Genomic DNA, 14,908 nt, shown 5'->3' with positions numbered 1-14,908 from the left:
GCTTTTTATGATGAGGAGGTAAAATAAAACAAAGCTTTACATTGAAGCAGTCATTGTAAGAGTAATAGCATGTTTCCACTCTTTGTGCCAGTCTATGAGGATGCCTCAGTTCTGTTTGAAAAGTTCCAAAGTGCATCTTTAGTTCAGTACAATCTTCAGTGCTTAGATTTGATTTGATTTAATATTTTGATAATTAGAGATGCAGGTCTCTGTCAAATTGTCTGGTACCTGCTTCATTCAAACCTTTCCCTAATTATGACAGTGTCCTAATTGCACATTTGTTCTTATTCTGTTCTGTATTGTCTATCTTCATATCATATTTTCTCCCATTAAATAAACTTCCCTGTATAAACCAGCACGCTTCATGCTAGTAATTTGGCAATAGGATCTTGATAACCTGAAATGATTTTCCAGAAGACTTCGAGATTTCTATTCTACTTGTTTCACATTGTCTGAATTGGTTACCCCAAATTTTGAAACGCTGGGTTTTGTAGTATTAGTATCAAAAAACAGTAGTACTTGGCCTTGTTCTTATTTTACAATCTGTTCTATAGAACATAGTCATTTGGGTTTCTTTTTGGATTCTATGGCTTTAAAAATAGTTACATGAATCTACGCCCTAAAGTACAATTAAAGTGAAAACCACATTAGCTACTGCATTCTAAAAATTAAGATCTAGGGTAGGCATGGTACATATGGGAGAAGTCTAGACTGTAATTTGACAACAGGACATGTGTTAAAATACAGTCAACATTAGCCCTTCTAAATATGTTAGAAATGTAGATAATAAATTGTAATGATAGCTCATTAAATCTTTATCTAAACTAGCAATCAGTGATATATTGATAACACTGTAGTTTTTCAGTTCTAAGTACACCATGCCAGTGCTTCTGAAGTGCTGCTGTTATCACAGGTTTACAATATCCATGGTATTGTTATACATCATTGCAGAGTCCTCAGCCCCGCTTCCCTGTGCATCCGCCTGCTTCCTTTTGTTTCTTTCCTTACGTGGCAACCTGCATTAGCTGCTGTGTTCCAGGAGTTCTGCTTCTGAGGTTGTCCCTTGTTGCCTTTCTCCTCTCTGGCTGGAGATACTGTTCCCTGACCCCAGCAACAAGTGCAGAGCATCAGAGCATGGTGCTAAATTTGTAGGTCAAAGGAAAATTTTGGATCCTACCTGGGGGTCATGCTGCTGCCTTGTGCTGCAGCCTTCACCATGGGGAAAAGCCCTCAGCATCACATTCTTCTTTGCCAGCATGGGAGGAGGAGGAGATACAGGAAGGATAGCCTTGAAAATCCACCAGCCCATTTCAAAAGTCTTTAGTACTTTGATATGCAGGGGTTTTGTTGGGGTTTTTTCTTTTTTGATAATAAATATTGACAAAGATTCTGGTTGTATTACTGGTAGCTCTGATGGCTTGTCTAGGTGGAGATTGTGTTTCTTGTTACACCATCACAATGTATAAATCCAGCATTGGCTAGCCTAAGAATTTGCAGATATTTTCAGGTCTAATTTCCTATCCCATTTCTCCTAGGTCTCTGCATGGGGTGGTTATGTTTTCATCATCAACCTTATTCCACTGCATGTGTTTGTTCTGTTGCTGATGCAGAGATACAGCAGGAGGGTCTACATTGGTAAGTTTTGTTCAGTGAACAGTCATTCTCAAATGCTTAGTCATGAGATATGAAGTTAATTATATGGATATGTTTTGTATCAAGTGGGAATTAAGTAATTGCATATCAGGTTGCATTTTATTAATTTGTTTACTGATTATAGTCAGTTACTTGCTACAGCATAGAAATAAGGAGTTAAAACATATTCACACTTCCAAAATTTCATATATGTAGCTCCCAATTAATTTTCTTGTCTTGTGCACAGAAAAAAAAATAAAATTGAATGGTTTGGTATCTGTAGAATCCTTTTAATATATTTCATATATATATTATGTGTGTCTATAATAATGTTTCATATTTTTGTCTTTTCCTAGTATGTTATACAATTGCTATTTTAAAAAGTTGTGCAGCAGAAATTACGCAAACAGACAGTATATTGTGACATGTGAGAAAAAACATGGGTAATTTTAAGCAGACGTGTATGTTTTTATATAACCTAGACCAAAAAGTAGTCTAAGAGTCTCTCCACTCCCTGTGAATCCGTAAGATTTTATTGGGTTAATGGGTCAGCCTTCTTTCCAGTTTCAGAAATGTTTGAATAGTGATTTTAAGAGACTAACAATTTAACTTATTTGCCTGACACTTAAGTACTCTGTAAACTGTTTTTACAGAGACTTTATCAGTTAAATCAGTTGGCCACGGTGTAGGTGTGTGAATGAAATAAGTAACAAGCAATTTGAGTATTCAAAGGTTTATAAGTTAGCTAGAACATTTTTGACTCTGTAATGTGAAATCTTTACAATAGATAGATAGTTTGAGAACATAATATGAGTTGAAGTGTAATATCACAGGACATTTCATATCTGTAAATATAATCTTGTTGCCCATTTTAATACTGTTTTATCTCTGTATTTTTAATTATTCTAATGCTTTTTTTAGTGCTTACTAGAGAAATTACTATCTTTACATATATATTTGATCCATTACGTACTATAATAATTACTCAAGTTCAGTTTTGTATTTTTGTTTAAAAAAATGTAAATACTGGTTTCATGCTTCTTTGATAATCTATTTATGTAATTCAAAAATGGATATTCTTTTAAAAAAGGAAAAAATCTCTAACCCATTTTTAATGTTAGTATTACTTCTTCGCTAACTGCTTCTTCATAACTTATGGGGAAAGTAATTTATCTTGTTTTGCTTTTAAAACTGTTTTATTGTGTATTTCCATTTTCCAGTTTCTATGAGTTAGGCAAGAGAAAATTAAATCTACTAATTATAAAATCCTGAAGCAATGTGGTAACCAGAAACAATAAAGAATAAGTACTCTTGCTTTTTCCGCTTTCAATGAACTAGTCTTTGAACTAGTCTGGGGAAGATAGTACTGCAGGTTCACATGAATTAAAGGTTTTGGCAGACGTTTGTTTTGCAAATAGCTACAGTGTTTTCAGATGTTATTGCCCTTCAGCTGTACTTCAGCAGAGTTGTCAGAATGAAAATGTAATTGCTGCTCTGCTCTTTCATTGCAACTGCTGGCTTAATTTAAGTTTTCATGGGAAGCCTTACACACAGAGAAGGCTGTACGTATCACATTAGTATGTGATTTCTAGGTTTGTTTAACAGGATGTTTTTGTAAAACAGGTAAGAATGTTCAAGCGCTTCTGAGACGAACTTCAAGTGTGCTTCACTTACTACTCAGATAGGGAAAAGACTTTACAAAAGCTCATTGAAATAAGAAGAATAAAGATATTTTTGGAGTTTATGTGATACGCAATTGCTAGTGTGCCTGCAGCAGTCTCATAATTCTCAAAAAAACTACCAATATGCAGCTAAAACTTTAGTAAACTATTGTCAGCTGACAGCAGCTATTAAAATCTGTATCCATTTTACTATTGCCGAGAATGTTGGGGGTTTTAATCTCTCGATCAGTTGCTTAATTTTATTTAAAACTAGCATGAGCTTAACTTTTGTAACAGATGAATGTTTAGTCTAACATAACATAAATGTACAGGACACTATCTGGCAGCAGCAAGTTTTAAAAAATAGTGATGGCTTCCTGGTATATATTTTTCATGTGGCTGTTCGTACACCAAAGAAAAGGTTAATGGGACATGATCTGATATGCCTGGCAGTGTAACTCAGAATCATTTAATGAGTAAAAATTTCCTAGAACGTGAACCTTTTGCCAATTTTAAAGTATTTTGTGACTTGCATGCAGATGAATTTATCAGCCAGATCACTTATGACCAACTTGGCATCAATAGTGATCATGCTACCTACATTTGAAAGCTTAAGCTGTGCTTTTTTTTTTTTTCCTTGACAGTAGTCAGTATCTTTCATTCAGATTTTACTAGGTTAATAATTAAGAAGTGCTTAAAATTCCAATGTATTAGCATTAGCAGCAGTTGTATAGGTGGAAAACCTCTTTATTCAGATAGAGGAACCATTGATAATATGTTCTATTATTGTACTTGTAATTTCTCTTGCAGTTTACCATATGTTGAAAAAGTAAATGGTTTTACATTTGTAAATATACCAGTATATATAGATTTAAGACATGCTTTGCACATTTTAGAGACTTGGTAATTTCCACTTCAATCTGTTTTGGTTTTTGTCTGTATAATTTTTAAGTTCTGTGTACTTTTCAAAATGTTTAATAACAAAACCATTAAGGATCTTCCAGAATTTAAAACTTAATTTCAATAATTCCTTGTTCTATGTACTGGATTTTATAATTTAAATAGTAAGGGGGCATGTGTATTTATATTAACTACTTCAGTGTTCTAAAACTTCAGATTATTAGTGTTTATTTCTGGTGATTGTAATCCATTAATTGGAAGTATGTGATCAAGTATTTGATTGTACTCTCTGGAGAATTTTTTCAGTAGGTTCTTCCTGTGTTTGTGCAGGACTGTTTGTAAAATGAGTTTATCCACAGTAGGTCAGAATGTTTTTGTTGTTGACCTAGTCAAAGTTATAACCATGAGAATAGATTGCAGGGATCAAATTAACTTCTTGTTTTCACAAAGACTGTGCGAACAGTAGAATGTAAAGGAACATGGAAAGCTTGTGATGATAGATCACCTTGACATAGCCAAGTTCCTAGAAAAATTGCATTGCTGGGTATATTACCTTTTTTTGGTGGTTTTTTTCCCCTTATATTAGGCAGACATATGTGATAGCTTTTTGAAAGAAGTCGGAAGTAAGGGATGGGGCCGGGGGGGTAATGGGTATAGAAAGTATAACAGTTGCAGGCCTAGGCTTAAAAATGATGATTTACAATGGTCTAACAAATGTGAAATGTAGTGATTTATGCCAATCATTGAACTTCCACAGGATGGCAGTGTTGTAACACTTTCATGGTACAATAAATCATTTATGTTGTAGTGAATTCTTCAAAAATTGAGCATCCTACAGCAAAAGTGTATTTCGGTGACGTAAGAGGGAATAGATCAGTAGCTAGGCAAAGCAGTGCAATACAGATGCTTGAAAGAATACACCAGAGAAGACAGCAAGTGGATGGAAGTACCATCACAGTCACTTGTGAGACTTTTGGAAAGCGTGTGGTACCCTGGGAGCATAATCCCCCAGTGAGACCACACAGGTGCTATGGAAACAGTACCACTGGAAAATGATGTGCTTCCCAAGCCTCTTCTCATGGAGGTTAGGAAAGGATTGTATGAGCACAGGGATCTCTTCATAAGATCAAGGCGGTAACAAAGACAGTGGTTTATGGTTTGTAGGAGTGTTTAAAAATCTGGGAGGTGGATTATTGCTGTTTGCCACAGAAGGAACAAAACTTTGCTTGGACTTTAGGTTGGCTGGTTACTTCAAATGTGATCAGACTCATGGCTGTTCAGAGTTGGTATTTCTTTCTTCCCCTCCCCTCTCTTCTTCACCCTGGAATACTGAGCGCTAAAACCTTGCCAAAAGAAAGTATATGAATCTTAATGCATACATAATAATCATTCATATTATTAATACTAATATTAATATTAATGATGTTCTTGGCCTCTACTTTCTGGGGGGCTATGAGTCCCTGTGGTTGATATAGATCCATTAATACATATGCTTAATATTAATTTTTAATTCTATTGCTTTTCAGTTTCTTGGCATGCCTCTGCTTTTGTGTTTAAAAAAATACCTCTTTGCATTTTCTAAATAGGTAGTGGACTCTCCAATGTTCTGCTGCTTTGAGGTCTGGTCCCTTCAATTTCTGCTCATGTAGAAAGCTTCTTTTGTTGTTTGTTATCTGAGAGCTTTTTCTCCCACCCATGACTCATGAAAACAAGATGGGAAGGGAAAACTATTTCCAAGCTAGAGCATCTTGGGTAGATGGTTTATTTCCCTAGGAGGAGAAAAGGCAGCGCAAGTAGGAACAACAATACTTTGCCACTTCCTCTAAAATAGGATGCAGTAGGGAGGCTTATTCTAGTCAAAGGAGGAAAAATTAATTAGGATGGCTGAAATATGTTTCAGTGTCACTGAAGTTGGGGGGGAGATGGGCTCTACTGGGGAACCAATGCTTTTTGAAACGCGTGTATTCATTTTCTTCCCACCTTTCTCTTCCTCCCCTCTCCTCACTCTTTTTTTCGTAGCATATAGCACTTTCTACATCGTGGGATTAATATTATCGATGCAGATACCTTTTGTGGGATTTCAGCCAATTAGAACAAGTGAACACATGGCAGCTGCAGGTAAGAAAATTAAATGTCTGCTTCCAAACAGTCTGCTTAGCACAAGAAAAGCTCAAACCCTTGCGGTTTTGTTTCCTTATATTAGAAAGAACACATACTAACCAACCAAATTGTTAAAGAAAAAGAGGTACAATTTAGTGTCTGTAGGGAAGTTTTCTTTCCAATTGACATATTATCCTTTGTGTGAACCACTTTCTGACAAGCACTTATTTTACACATTGATAATCTCTACTCTTTTGCAATATAATGTTGCCTTCAAGCATTGTACAATTGAAACATTCCTTATTGGTAAACACAGTTTTTACTGAGCAATTTGGTTTTAGAGTTGATAGTCTGCTGTAATTTTTCAAAGTGGGTTAAATAAAAATGACTTAAAAATCAGCCTCCTGATTAGTAATTTAAATAACTAATTTCAGTGTTGTTTGATTCTTTTTATTTCTTTAAAGTAAGTTCATTTTTCAGTAGTTAAGTCAAACATCTTGATTTCTTGACAGCAGTAACCTCTACTAAGACTCTGACAGGTTTATGTTTAACTGCGTACACTGTGTGATATAGCTTAGTTTGTTAGATTCTTCTTTTTTTTTTTGTTATGTATAATCGTTTACCAAAATGTATTTAGGACAGCAATTGAAATATCATTAAAATTTACCAGCAAAATACTTTTTAAAATGGAGATTTTTTTCAACAGACTGAATATAGTGGAAAGAGATTAAAGATCATCAAACCACATTTTGTGTCTAAAGAATTTTGCATTTATTTAGTGAATAGAGTTAGTGACTTCCTCTGAGAGTTCAGAACTAGTGAATTTCAACATTGTGCACCTCAAATTTGTTGTTAATTTGAAGAAAGACCATATGCTCTAGTTCTGTGGTTTCCTTCTGCCAGCCACCAGTGGTTTTTCACTTTTGAATGGACTTATCATTGAATTGATCTGATTATATACATTGAAATGAATAGCAACAGAAAAATCATGTCCAAGTTTTGATTTTAATGTTAAACTCTGAACAGGCTTTTCAAGGGCGTGGGGTGCTTATCCAGTGAATTCTGGTGTTTCAACACTAGCTTTATATAATTCAGTTGTCTGTATTACTTAATGCTTGGGTGTTTTTCTTTCATTAAATCCTCCTGGTTTGTGTAGTAGCTTAATTTCCATATATTTTCTATGTCAGCCTTGTTTGTGTTGCGTCGGATATGTGTCTTAATTTTTCACCAGGTCTGGATATGCTAACCTGTGTTTTTGTCATAATCAATGCAATCTATATTTCAAGTGATTCTGTCCCTTACCCCAGTGTAATTTGGGAGCAAAGAGGCCGTGGGTATTGGAGCTCTTCATATATAATAAGCAAAAAATGTTTTGGAGAGCATTTTCTCCCATTGCAAGTTTCTGTCGTTGCAAGAAAGTATCATCCCTGTTAAGTATTAAAGGCTATTTGTCAAAAAGTGATTTTATACTAGTTTTCAGATGTGTGTACCCTACATCTATTTTTCTAATTCAAATATAGCCAAAGTATGCCAATTGCTTTAACAGCTGTTACCGGTTTTGAGCATTTAAACAAAAACTTGCCTCTTCCTTTAGGTGTTTTTGCACTGCTGCAGGCGTATGCATTTTTGCAGTACCTGAGAGACAGATTAACAAAGCAAGAATTTCAGACGTTGTTCTTCTTGGGTGTCTCACTAGCTGCTGGTATTGTATTCCTGAGTGTCATCTATTTGACATACACAGGTAAATAAACGTGAAACTAGTTTACCTTTGGAGCCTGTAACCGGTTGATCAATATTTTGTTTACAAGTAGTTACTAAAGAAGTAGTTTACAACTAGTTGTTGGCAATGCCACAGCAAACCAGTGTGCATGTTACTCTGTATTTCTGTGTGTTGTAATTCACTGTGCTTTCTGGGCTACAGGGGCTGAAAAAAAACAAAAAAAACAAAACAAAAAAAACCAAAACAACAAAAAAACCCCAAAACCAAACAAACAAAAAACCACCAACAAAACAAAACAACTTTGTAGCATCATTCCAATATTTCAGGTTTATCCACAATCCACATGATGATGTAAGAAGTCAGACTGGATGATGAACATAACTGTAGCCAAAGCATATTATGAAGATAGGTATAGCTAATCTATTCTGAATAGCATTGATAGGTCAAAATCAGATTGCTTACTTTCTGAAATACTTGAACCTGATTTCTGTATGACTGGAATTAATCTGTAAGTTCTACTTTAGGTCTGTGGTTCAGCCTCCAGTCTTCAAGGCAGTCTTACCCAGTCGTACAAAATCAAGCTTGTCTTTGCTTGGTTGCCATCCCCAGATGTCTCACTGCCGTCTTCTGATTCCATGACACTTCCTTGGTGATCTAATGCCATACTTCCTCCCCCTGGTGAAGAAAAAGCAATTTTATTTTCCTAGCTAAAGATATGTTGCCCATGCAACAGTTGAATTCTGCTTGGTTTAAATTGCATGATCTTAATATTATGCCTCAAATACAGTTGTGTTTTGTTAGTTAGAGTTTTATTTTGGAAAAACACACTTCCCTGAGACTTCACTTGTTTTTATTTTGGCTGACTTCTTTCTTGTACTTTTTTTAGCAATGTTTCTGGCATAAATTTTTTTTTATATCAGTTGTTTAACGTTTTGGACTGTTTAACAGCAGTTTTATTTTTGTTAATTATGATACCATTATTCCAAAAGAATACTTAGCATCTCTATTTGTTTGAAAGTCTTCTAAAACTTGATGGTTTATGATTTGCTTTTCAGTACGTATGAGCAGGTCCTAGTAATACTTAGTAAAAATTTTCAGACTGGCATATCAAAACAAAATGTGGCTTCTAATCTCAGTGTGCAGCAAAATGTCTTTTGTTGCAGTTCTTAGGAAGTGTTGGTTTCAACTTCTGAAATTCACGGTTCAGTATCAGCACTTCACCAGATGGAACAAACCTCATTGCCTCAAGTTTCTCCTGGTGTGCTGTGCGGTCTGGGGTCCTGACCATCTCACAGCACTCTGATCCCTATTTTCTTAATGATCCTCTTTCAGAAGGGTGCTCACATCTGGACCCTGTATCCCAGGTGCAGCACCTGGAAGAAAGGTTTGAGGTTCTGGATTGAAGTCCTGCCTGATACAAGGCATGTCAGCCACTCTTTTCAATTTAGCATCGTTCACTGTTTCGGCCTCTGGGATATTTTTACTTTTTACTAGCCACCAGCTGGACCCTGATCCACTGAGTGCTCCTTTTGAGCTTGTCAGTACAACCAGTGTTCAATCCATCAAATGGTCTGTTTGTTCAGCCCATTCTTCTTCAGCTTATAAATGAGAAATGAAGAAAATGGTTCAAAAAGCATTTAATAATGTATTTCAGGAGGCTGTGCTCCATGATCTTTTCAGGGACTCAGGTTACTGGCCTGTAGTTCCTGTGTATTCCTTCGTGCCTTTCCTACTGGTGTAGCATTAGCCATTTACAAGCACCAGAGACCTCCCTTATCACCCCGATGAAGATGGTGGCTAGTTATCACATTGGCCAACTCTTTCAGTACCTCAGATGAATCCTATCTAATCTAATATTTTGGATACATTCAGAGAAGACCATAACAGGTAGTTCCCCATCTGCTGGCAGCTCCTTGTGCACACAGTGATTTGGGAGCAAACTTTACACCCAAAGACTGAAGGGAAAAATATGTCTTGTCATAGAGGATTAACCACAATATTTAAATGTCTAAACTAGATATTAAACTAAAACCTTCAGTCAGTTTATACTAATTTTAAATATCAGATAGAGGGAAGACTTACTGTGTCATGCACAAAGACTTGGGTAATAAATAAAAGGATTTAACTTTCTCTTGTTTCAGCTTGTCTGTATCTCTTCAGAGCGAGCTGAAGCAGATGCAAGGAAAGTGAAAATAAAATCTAAGAAGAATCTTACTAATAACTTCAAATACTGATTTTTATCTTTCATCTCATAATGATGCTGTTTCTTTTCATCTTAAGATATTAAAGTATCTAAAGTCTTTGTTTAAAAAAAAATAATATGTAAAGCTTGTCAGCATGTCTAGTAGCAGCTTTTCTATTCCATGCTTGGTGTAGATCCATCAGTAGAGAAACAATAGGAAACCAGTGTTTCATTGAGTATCAGTGTTTTGGCTATAGATTGTTGCCAGTTTCCCACTCGGGCATTTCAGAAGTATTAAATACTTTCTTATCAATTATGTATTTTTTTTTATATTTCTTTATGGAGTGTAGGTTGCTATCTGTCATATTCTTCGAGAAATATTTTAGTTATTACTGCATTACTTTAATTTTGGAGGTGTGCATGTTTTGATACTCAACGAGTACAATGTGATCCTGTGAGAGTGTGATCCTGTAAGAGTGTGTTATTCTAAAACTAGCTTCATGGTTGGTAGACTTTATAGCCTGCTAATGCGGTAGGTCTAGTTCACATATATTAGAAGTTAATGAAATTTCTTTGGGTTTTGCTAGAAAAATTACTGCATTTAAATAGCTAGGCAGCAAAAGGTTTTTTTTCCCCATTCTCTCTTTCAGGTTATATTGCTCCTTGGAGTGGCAGATTTTATTCATTGTGGGACACTGGGTAAGTAGGAATAAAGGATATAAGGATTTAGATATCAATAACATTCTACTGAAAACTAATAATCTCTTGTTCTCCTCATCCTCAAATCCATTTAGTATATCAGTCAAGGAGAATATAGTGCTTTTATCTAAAGAAGGCATTTGTAGTGGCTGTTTCATGATCTTTGCAACCGTTTCACTAATTGGTCTATTAAATTTCTTGCTTCTTTGGAAGTCTTTGAATATGTAATGGTATGTTTTTCTATATGAAATTGTAGCACTTCTTGGCATAAAATAACCAAAAGTTGTACCAACACTTGAAGACACATTTAAAAATTACTAAGAGCCTTAACCTTATGCTATTTTCATTGTGCAACGTTGCACGGTCACAAAGATGTTGCACATATGATCTTGCATGTTGCCTGTTTATTATGTTCGTACATCCGGTTTGTGTATACAGATGTATACTCTGAACAATTCTGGTTTATTCATGTATGTTTTCATGGGTAAAAACCTGTGGTAGTTAACCTTTTGTTTTAGTAAACCTTTAAAAATACAATCTTGGATTCTTTAGCCAGCCAGGAAAATAGGAACAAAAACTCAAATATTTTTTTTCAGATAAATGTATTTAAGGTGTAATTCAATTGGTAGGTTTTGGGTTTTTTTGAGTTTAAAAGCAGGAATAGGAGAACTTCAAGCTTTTGCTGTTCAGGTTTTTTCAAGCTCCTAAGTGCCACTCATACAGATTCTGTACCAACTCTGTAGTAAATGTAGTAGAAATAGATGTCAGTAAAGAAGCCTCACATTTGTTTGAAGAACACATAGATGTTGTTCTTTGCCTATAAATGAAGCAGTCCATATACATATATATATATATATATATATACACACAGAGCATTAAACTTTTGAGGGCTTGTCTACATTAGAAAATCACATTGTGTTAAAACATGCAATGTAGCTTTGAATGAGAACTAGATCTCAGTGAAGAAAAGGACATATGTTTGATACCTCACCATTCAGTCACGTAGCACCCTGGATTAGGTCGGTACATATAGCTGTCTTTAATATAGCATGCAGTTTTGTCCTTGTCTGCACTGAGTGTGTGACATGTTGTTTAGCTGACACGTATTTCCAAGTGTAGACAAGGCCTGATTTATTCAGCATCTAAAAGGATGTGAGGGCATCAGTAACTGATCTGGTATTTAATACTGTAACTTTCTGTACTAAGAAAACAAAGATATTCTGTGTAGAGAGTTTTCAAAATACAATATTGAAACTCTAGGAGACTTACTGGCATGTATTATTATCTCTTCAAAATGTAATGATGGGGCTTCCATAGCTGTGTGTTTTCATTTTGATCAATTTGGCTTCATATTTAGCCATAATAATAAAAAAAAAATCATCCATAATTTTCATTCTTTTAATTAGTATGGAAATAATCCTTTATATTGGTGTTTTCAATAACTCTATACACCAAATACTTCCTAAATACAGTAAGACCTGGGGACTTTTTCGGTATAAAAGTTTTATCAGTTTTCTACTGAATAGAGCACTTGCCATTTTAAATTGAAATGCTTCTTTTGAAATTAATTTCAGAATTCCTAATGTTTACAAGTTTTAATAATTTTATCTTTTCAAAATAATTTGAACTGAATTTTTTTTAAAAAAGGTATGCGAAAATTCACATCCCGATCATTGCCTCTGTGTCTGAGCATCAGCCTACAACATGGGTTTCCTTCTTTTTTGATCTGCATATTCTCGTGTGTACTTTCCCAGCAGGGCTGTGGTTCTGTATCAAAAACATCAATGATGAAAGAGTCTTTGGTAAGAGAAAACATTTAAAAATTGTTTTGAAAAATCTTGTCTTCAACTTGATTCTATTTTGTTTTTGTTTGCTGAGAGCTGGTATATGGCTTGTTCTAAAAAAAGGTTTAAAAGTGATGTGTTTAAAGATGATTATTAAAAGTTGCCTGCACCCAGCAGTATTTAAAATCGTTTATAAAAATGCAAAGGTTGGTGAAATGATGATGGAGTGTCCTCCCAAGAGGTGGGACTGAAATCCTTGTGGGTATGGTTCTGTTCTGCGGATGGAGTTGTATGTTCTTCCGCATGCCAATCTTGCAAACCCTGCATTGGGGTGCAGTTCCACAGTGCAGTTCAGCAAGACGAACAGCTCAGTGCAAAGGGAAGGTCCCAACACTGTGCAGGCTGCAAGGCACCTGACCCTCCCCTGGGTTTCTGGCACTCATCCCATCACAGATGATGATGCAAAATGCCTTCTCTTTCCAGATTTTCTGCTATTTTAGTGAACAGAATCGCTTGCTGTGGAGCCTAAGTGGAGGTGTTGGGTCTCCCTATGTCAGTGACAACAAATAGTTTATTTGTACAAAGCTGTACTGTGAAAGCAGACTTTTAAGACTATGAATGAGGCTTGTAAGGATGTAATTTGAAGTTGAGACTTGTATGGAGGAGTGAAGATCACTGAGGTCTTGAGCTTTTACAGGGACAGGAGGCTCCAGACTACGCCATTTAGGATTACCTAAGATGTACGTGGGCAGTGGGAACATTTACTGTGTTAAGGAATAACAACTATTACTTGAACAATAGATGTTCCTAACCAGTGCACACAAGTTTGTTTGGGTTTTTTTCCCTCCTAAGAAGAGTGTTCTGAATATTCCTTACCATTCTGAAAATCTTGGTTTGGGATTTTTGGGGGGAGGGGAGTGGAGATAACATCGTTCAGGAAAACTTGCTTCAGAATAGGGCTCACAATATTTTATTATTTGTCTGTATGGAATTATAATGTAGACAAGCCCCCAATTTGTCCACAGATATCTCTAGCTTAAATTAAAATTTGATACTTAACATGAAACTCTAACGCTTCCTTTTGCTTTTTCAGTTTCAATAACTTGTTTGGTCTAGGGCTGTTTGACCTTTTTAATCAAATGAGCTACCTATTATTCCAGTGGTATTTTTGGTGTGTGATATTAAACTGCACTAATAATGTATCTTCTGACACATTATTAATGAATATGAAAATGGGATTGCATTACTGTTAAGTTGTCAAGATGGACTTCAGGAAGGGTTTGAGGCTTAAAAGGGACAAACGTTAATTGAACTGTAGCTCTGTAAATTAAAAAGCAATGAAATACAAGATGCATACTGAAGGCTTTACATACACAGATGCTCAACCCACTTCTGGAAGTAGTTTTATGGAGAGCATGTACGTGTGCAGTCAGAGTGAGTGTTATTTTCTAAATGTCATCAGTAGATTTGCTTCTTTGCAGTTGCTCTGTACGCAATCAGCGCCGTTTACTTTGCTGGTGTGATGGTTCGGCTGATGCTCACTTTGACTCCAGTGGTCTGCATGCTGTCTGCAATTGCTTTCTCCAATGTCTTTGAGCGTTATTTGGGGGATGATATGAAGAGGGAAAATCCACCAATAGAGGACAGCAGTGATGAGGATGACAAAAGGAACCCTGGCAACCTGTATGATAAGGTATGGGGAGGGAGCAAAAGTTAGACATCAGAAACCAGCTCATTTTTACTTCTCTTTTTTTTTTTTTTTTTTTTTTTCTTCTGGTCAGAATGTTTTAAATACCACTAGAGGTCTGAATCACTAGCATTTAAATTTAGAACAAATATTGATGTTCTCCAATAAGGTGTGACTGATGTCCTGAAAAAAAATCAGTGTCAATGTAGAAGCGCATCCTTCTAGCTTGATCAGTGCTGTGCCCGTAACCTAAAGGAAACGTACAGTGTTGACCCAGCCTTTTGTAGAAGCAACGGCAGACAGCTGCTCGCTCACCTTAACTAGTTATAGCAGTTCTGTGTCACTGAATATTTGCCTCTCTGTATTTCCTCTAAGACACAGTGAAATTAAAGAATAATAGATTTTATAAAAAGGTATTTCTATTCATAAACATGCATACTCTCTTTATCATGAAGAAAACGCTGTTAGATACGAATTTTTTTAAATCTCTTAGGCTTTGTCATACTGACCCTGACAGTGCATGAGCCTTGGGTTTCCCCCCTT

At 35.7% G+C, this 14,908-nt stretch overlaps 1 protein-coding gene across 1 annotated transcript in view; it reads left to right on the top strand.

Moving 5' to 3' along the window:
- The window catches only part of STT3B (STT3 oligosaccharyltransferase complex catalytic subunit B), a 53,413-nt gene that overhangs the window by 28,304 nt on the left and 10,201 nt on the right, over nt 1-14,908 (top strand). The window contains exons 5-10 of the mRNA XM_054193430.1: nt 1,536-1,635; nt 6,213-6,311; nt 7,888-8,034; nt 10,846-10,894; nt 12,542-12,696; nt 14,160-14,371. Of these exons, the coding sequence (XP_054049405.1) occupies nt 1,536-1,635; nt 6,213-6,311; nt 7,888-8,034; nt 10,846-10,894; nt 12,542-12,696; nt 14,160-14,371 (762 nt within the window). The remainder of the gene's footprint in view (nt 1-1,535; nt 1,636-6,212; nt 6,312-7,887; nt 8,035-10,845; nt 10,895-12,541; nt 12,697-14,159; nt 14,372-14,908) is intronic.

Source organism: Rissa tridactyla, chromosome 2 (genome assembly GCF_028500815.1).
Source record: "Rissa tridactyla isolate bRisTri1 chromosome 2, bRisTri1.patW.cur.20221130, whole genome shotgun sequence".
Taxonomy (NCBI): Eukaryota; Metazoa; Chordata; class Aves; order Charadriiformes; family Laridae; genus Rissa; species Rissa tridactyla.
The sequence above is the reverse complement of the archived record's forward strand: the minus strand, read 5'-3'. Positions and strand labels throughout refer to the sequence as shown.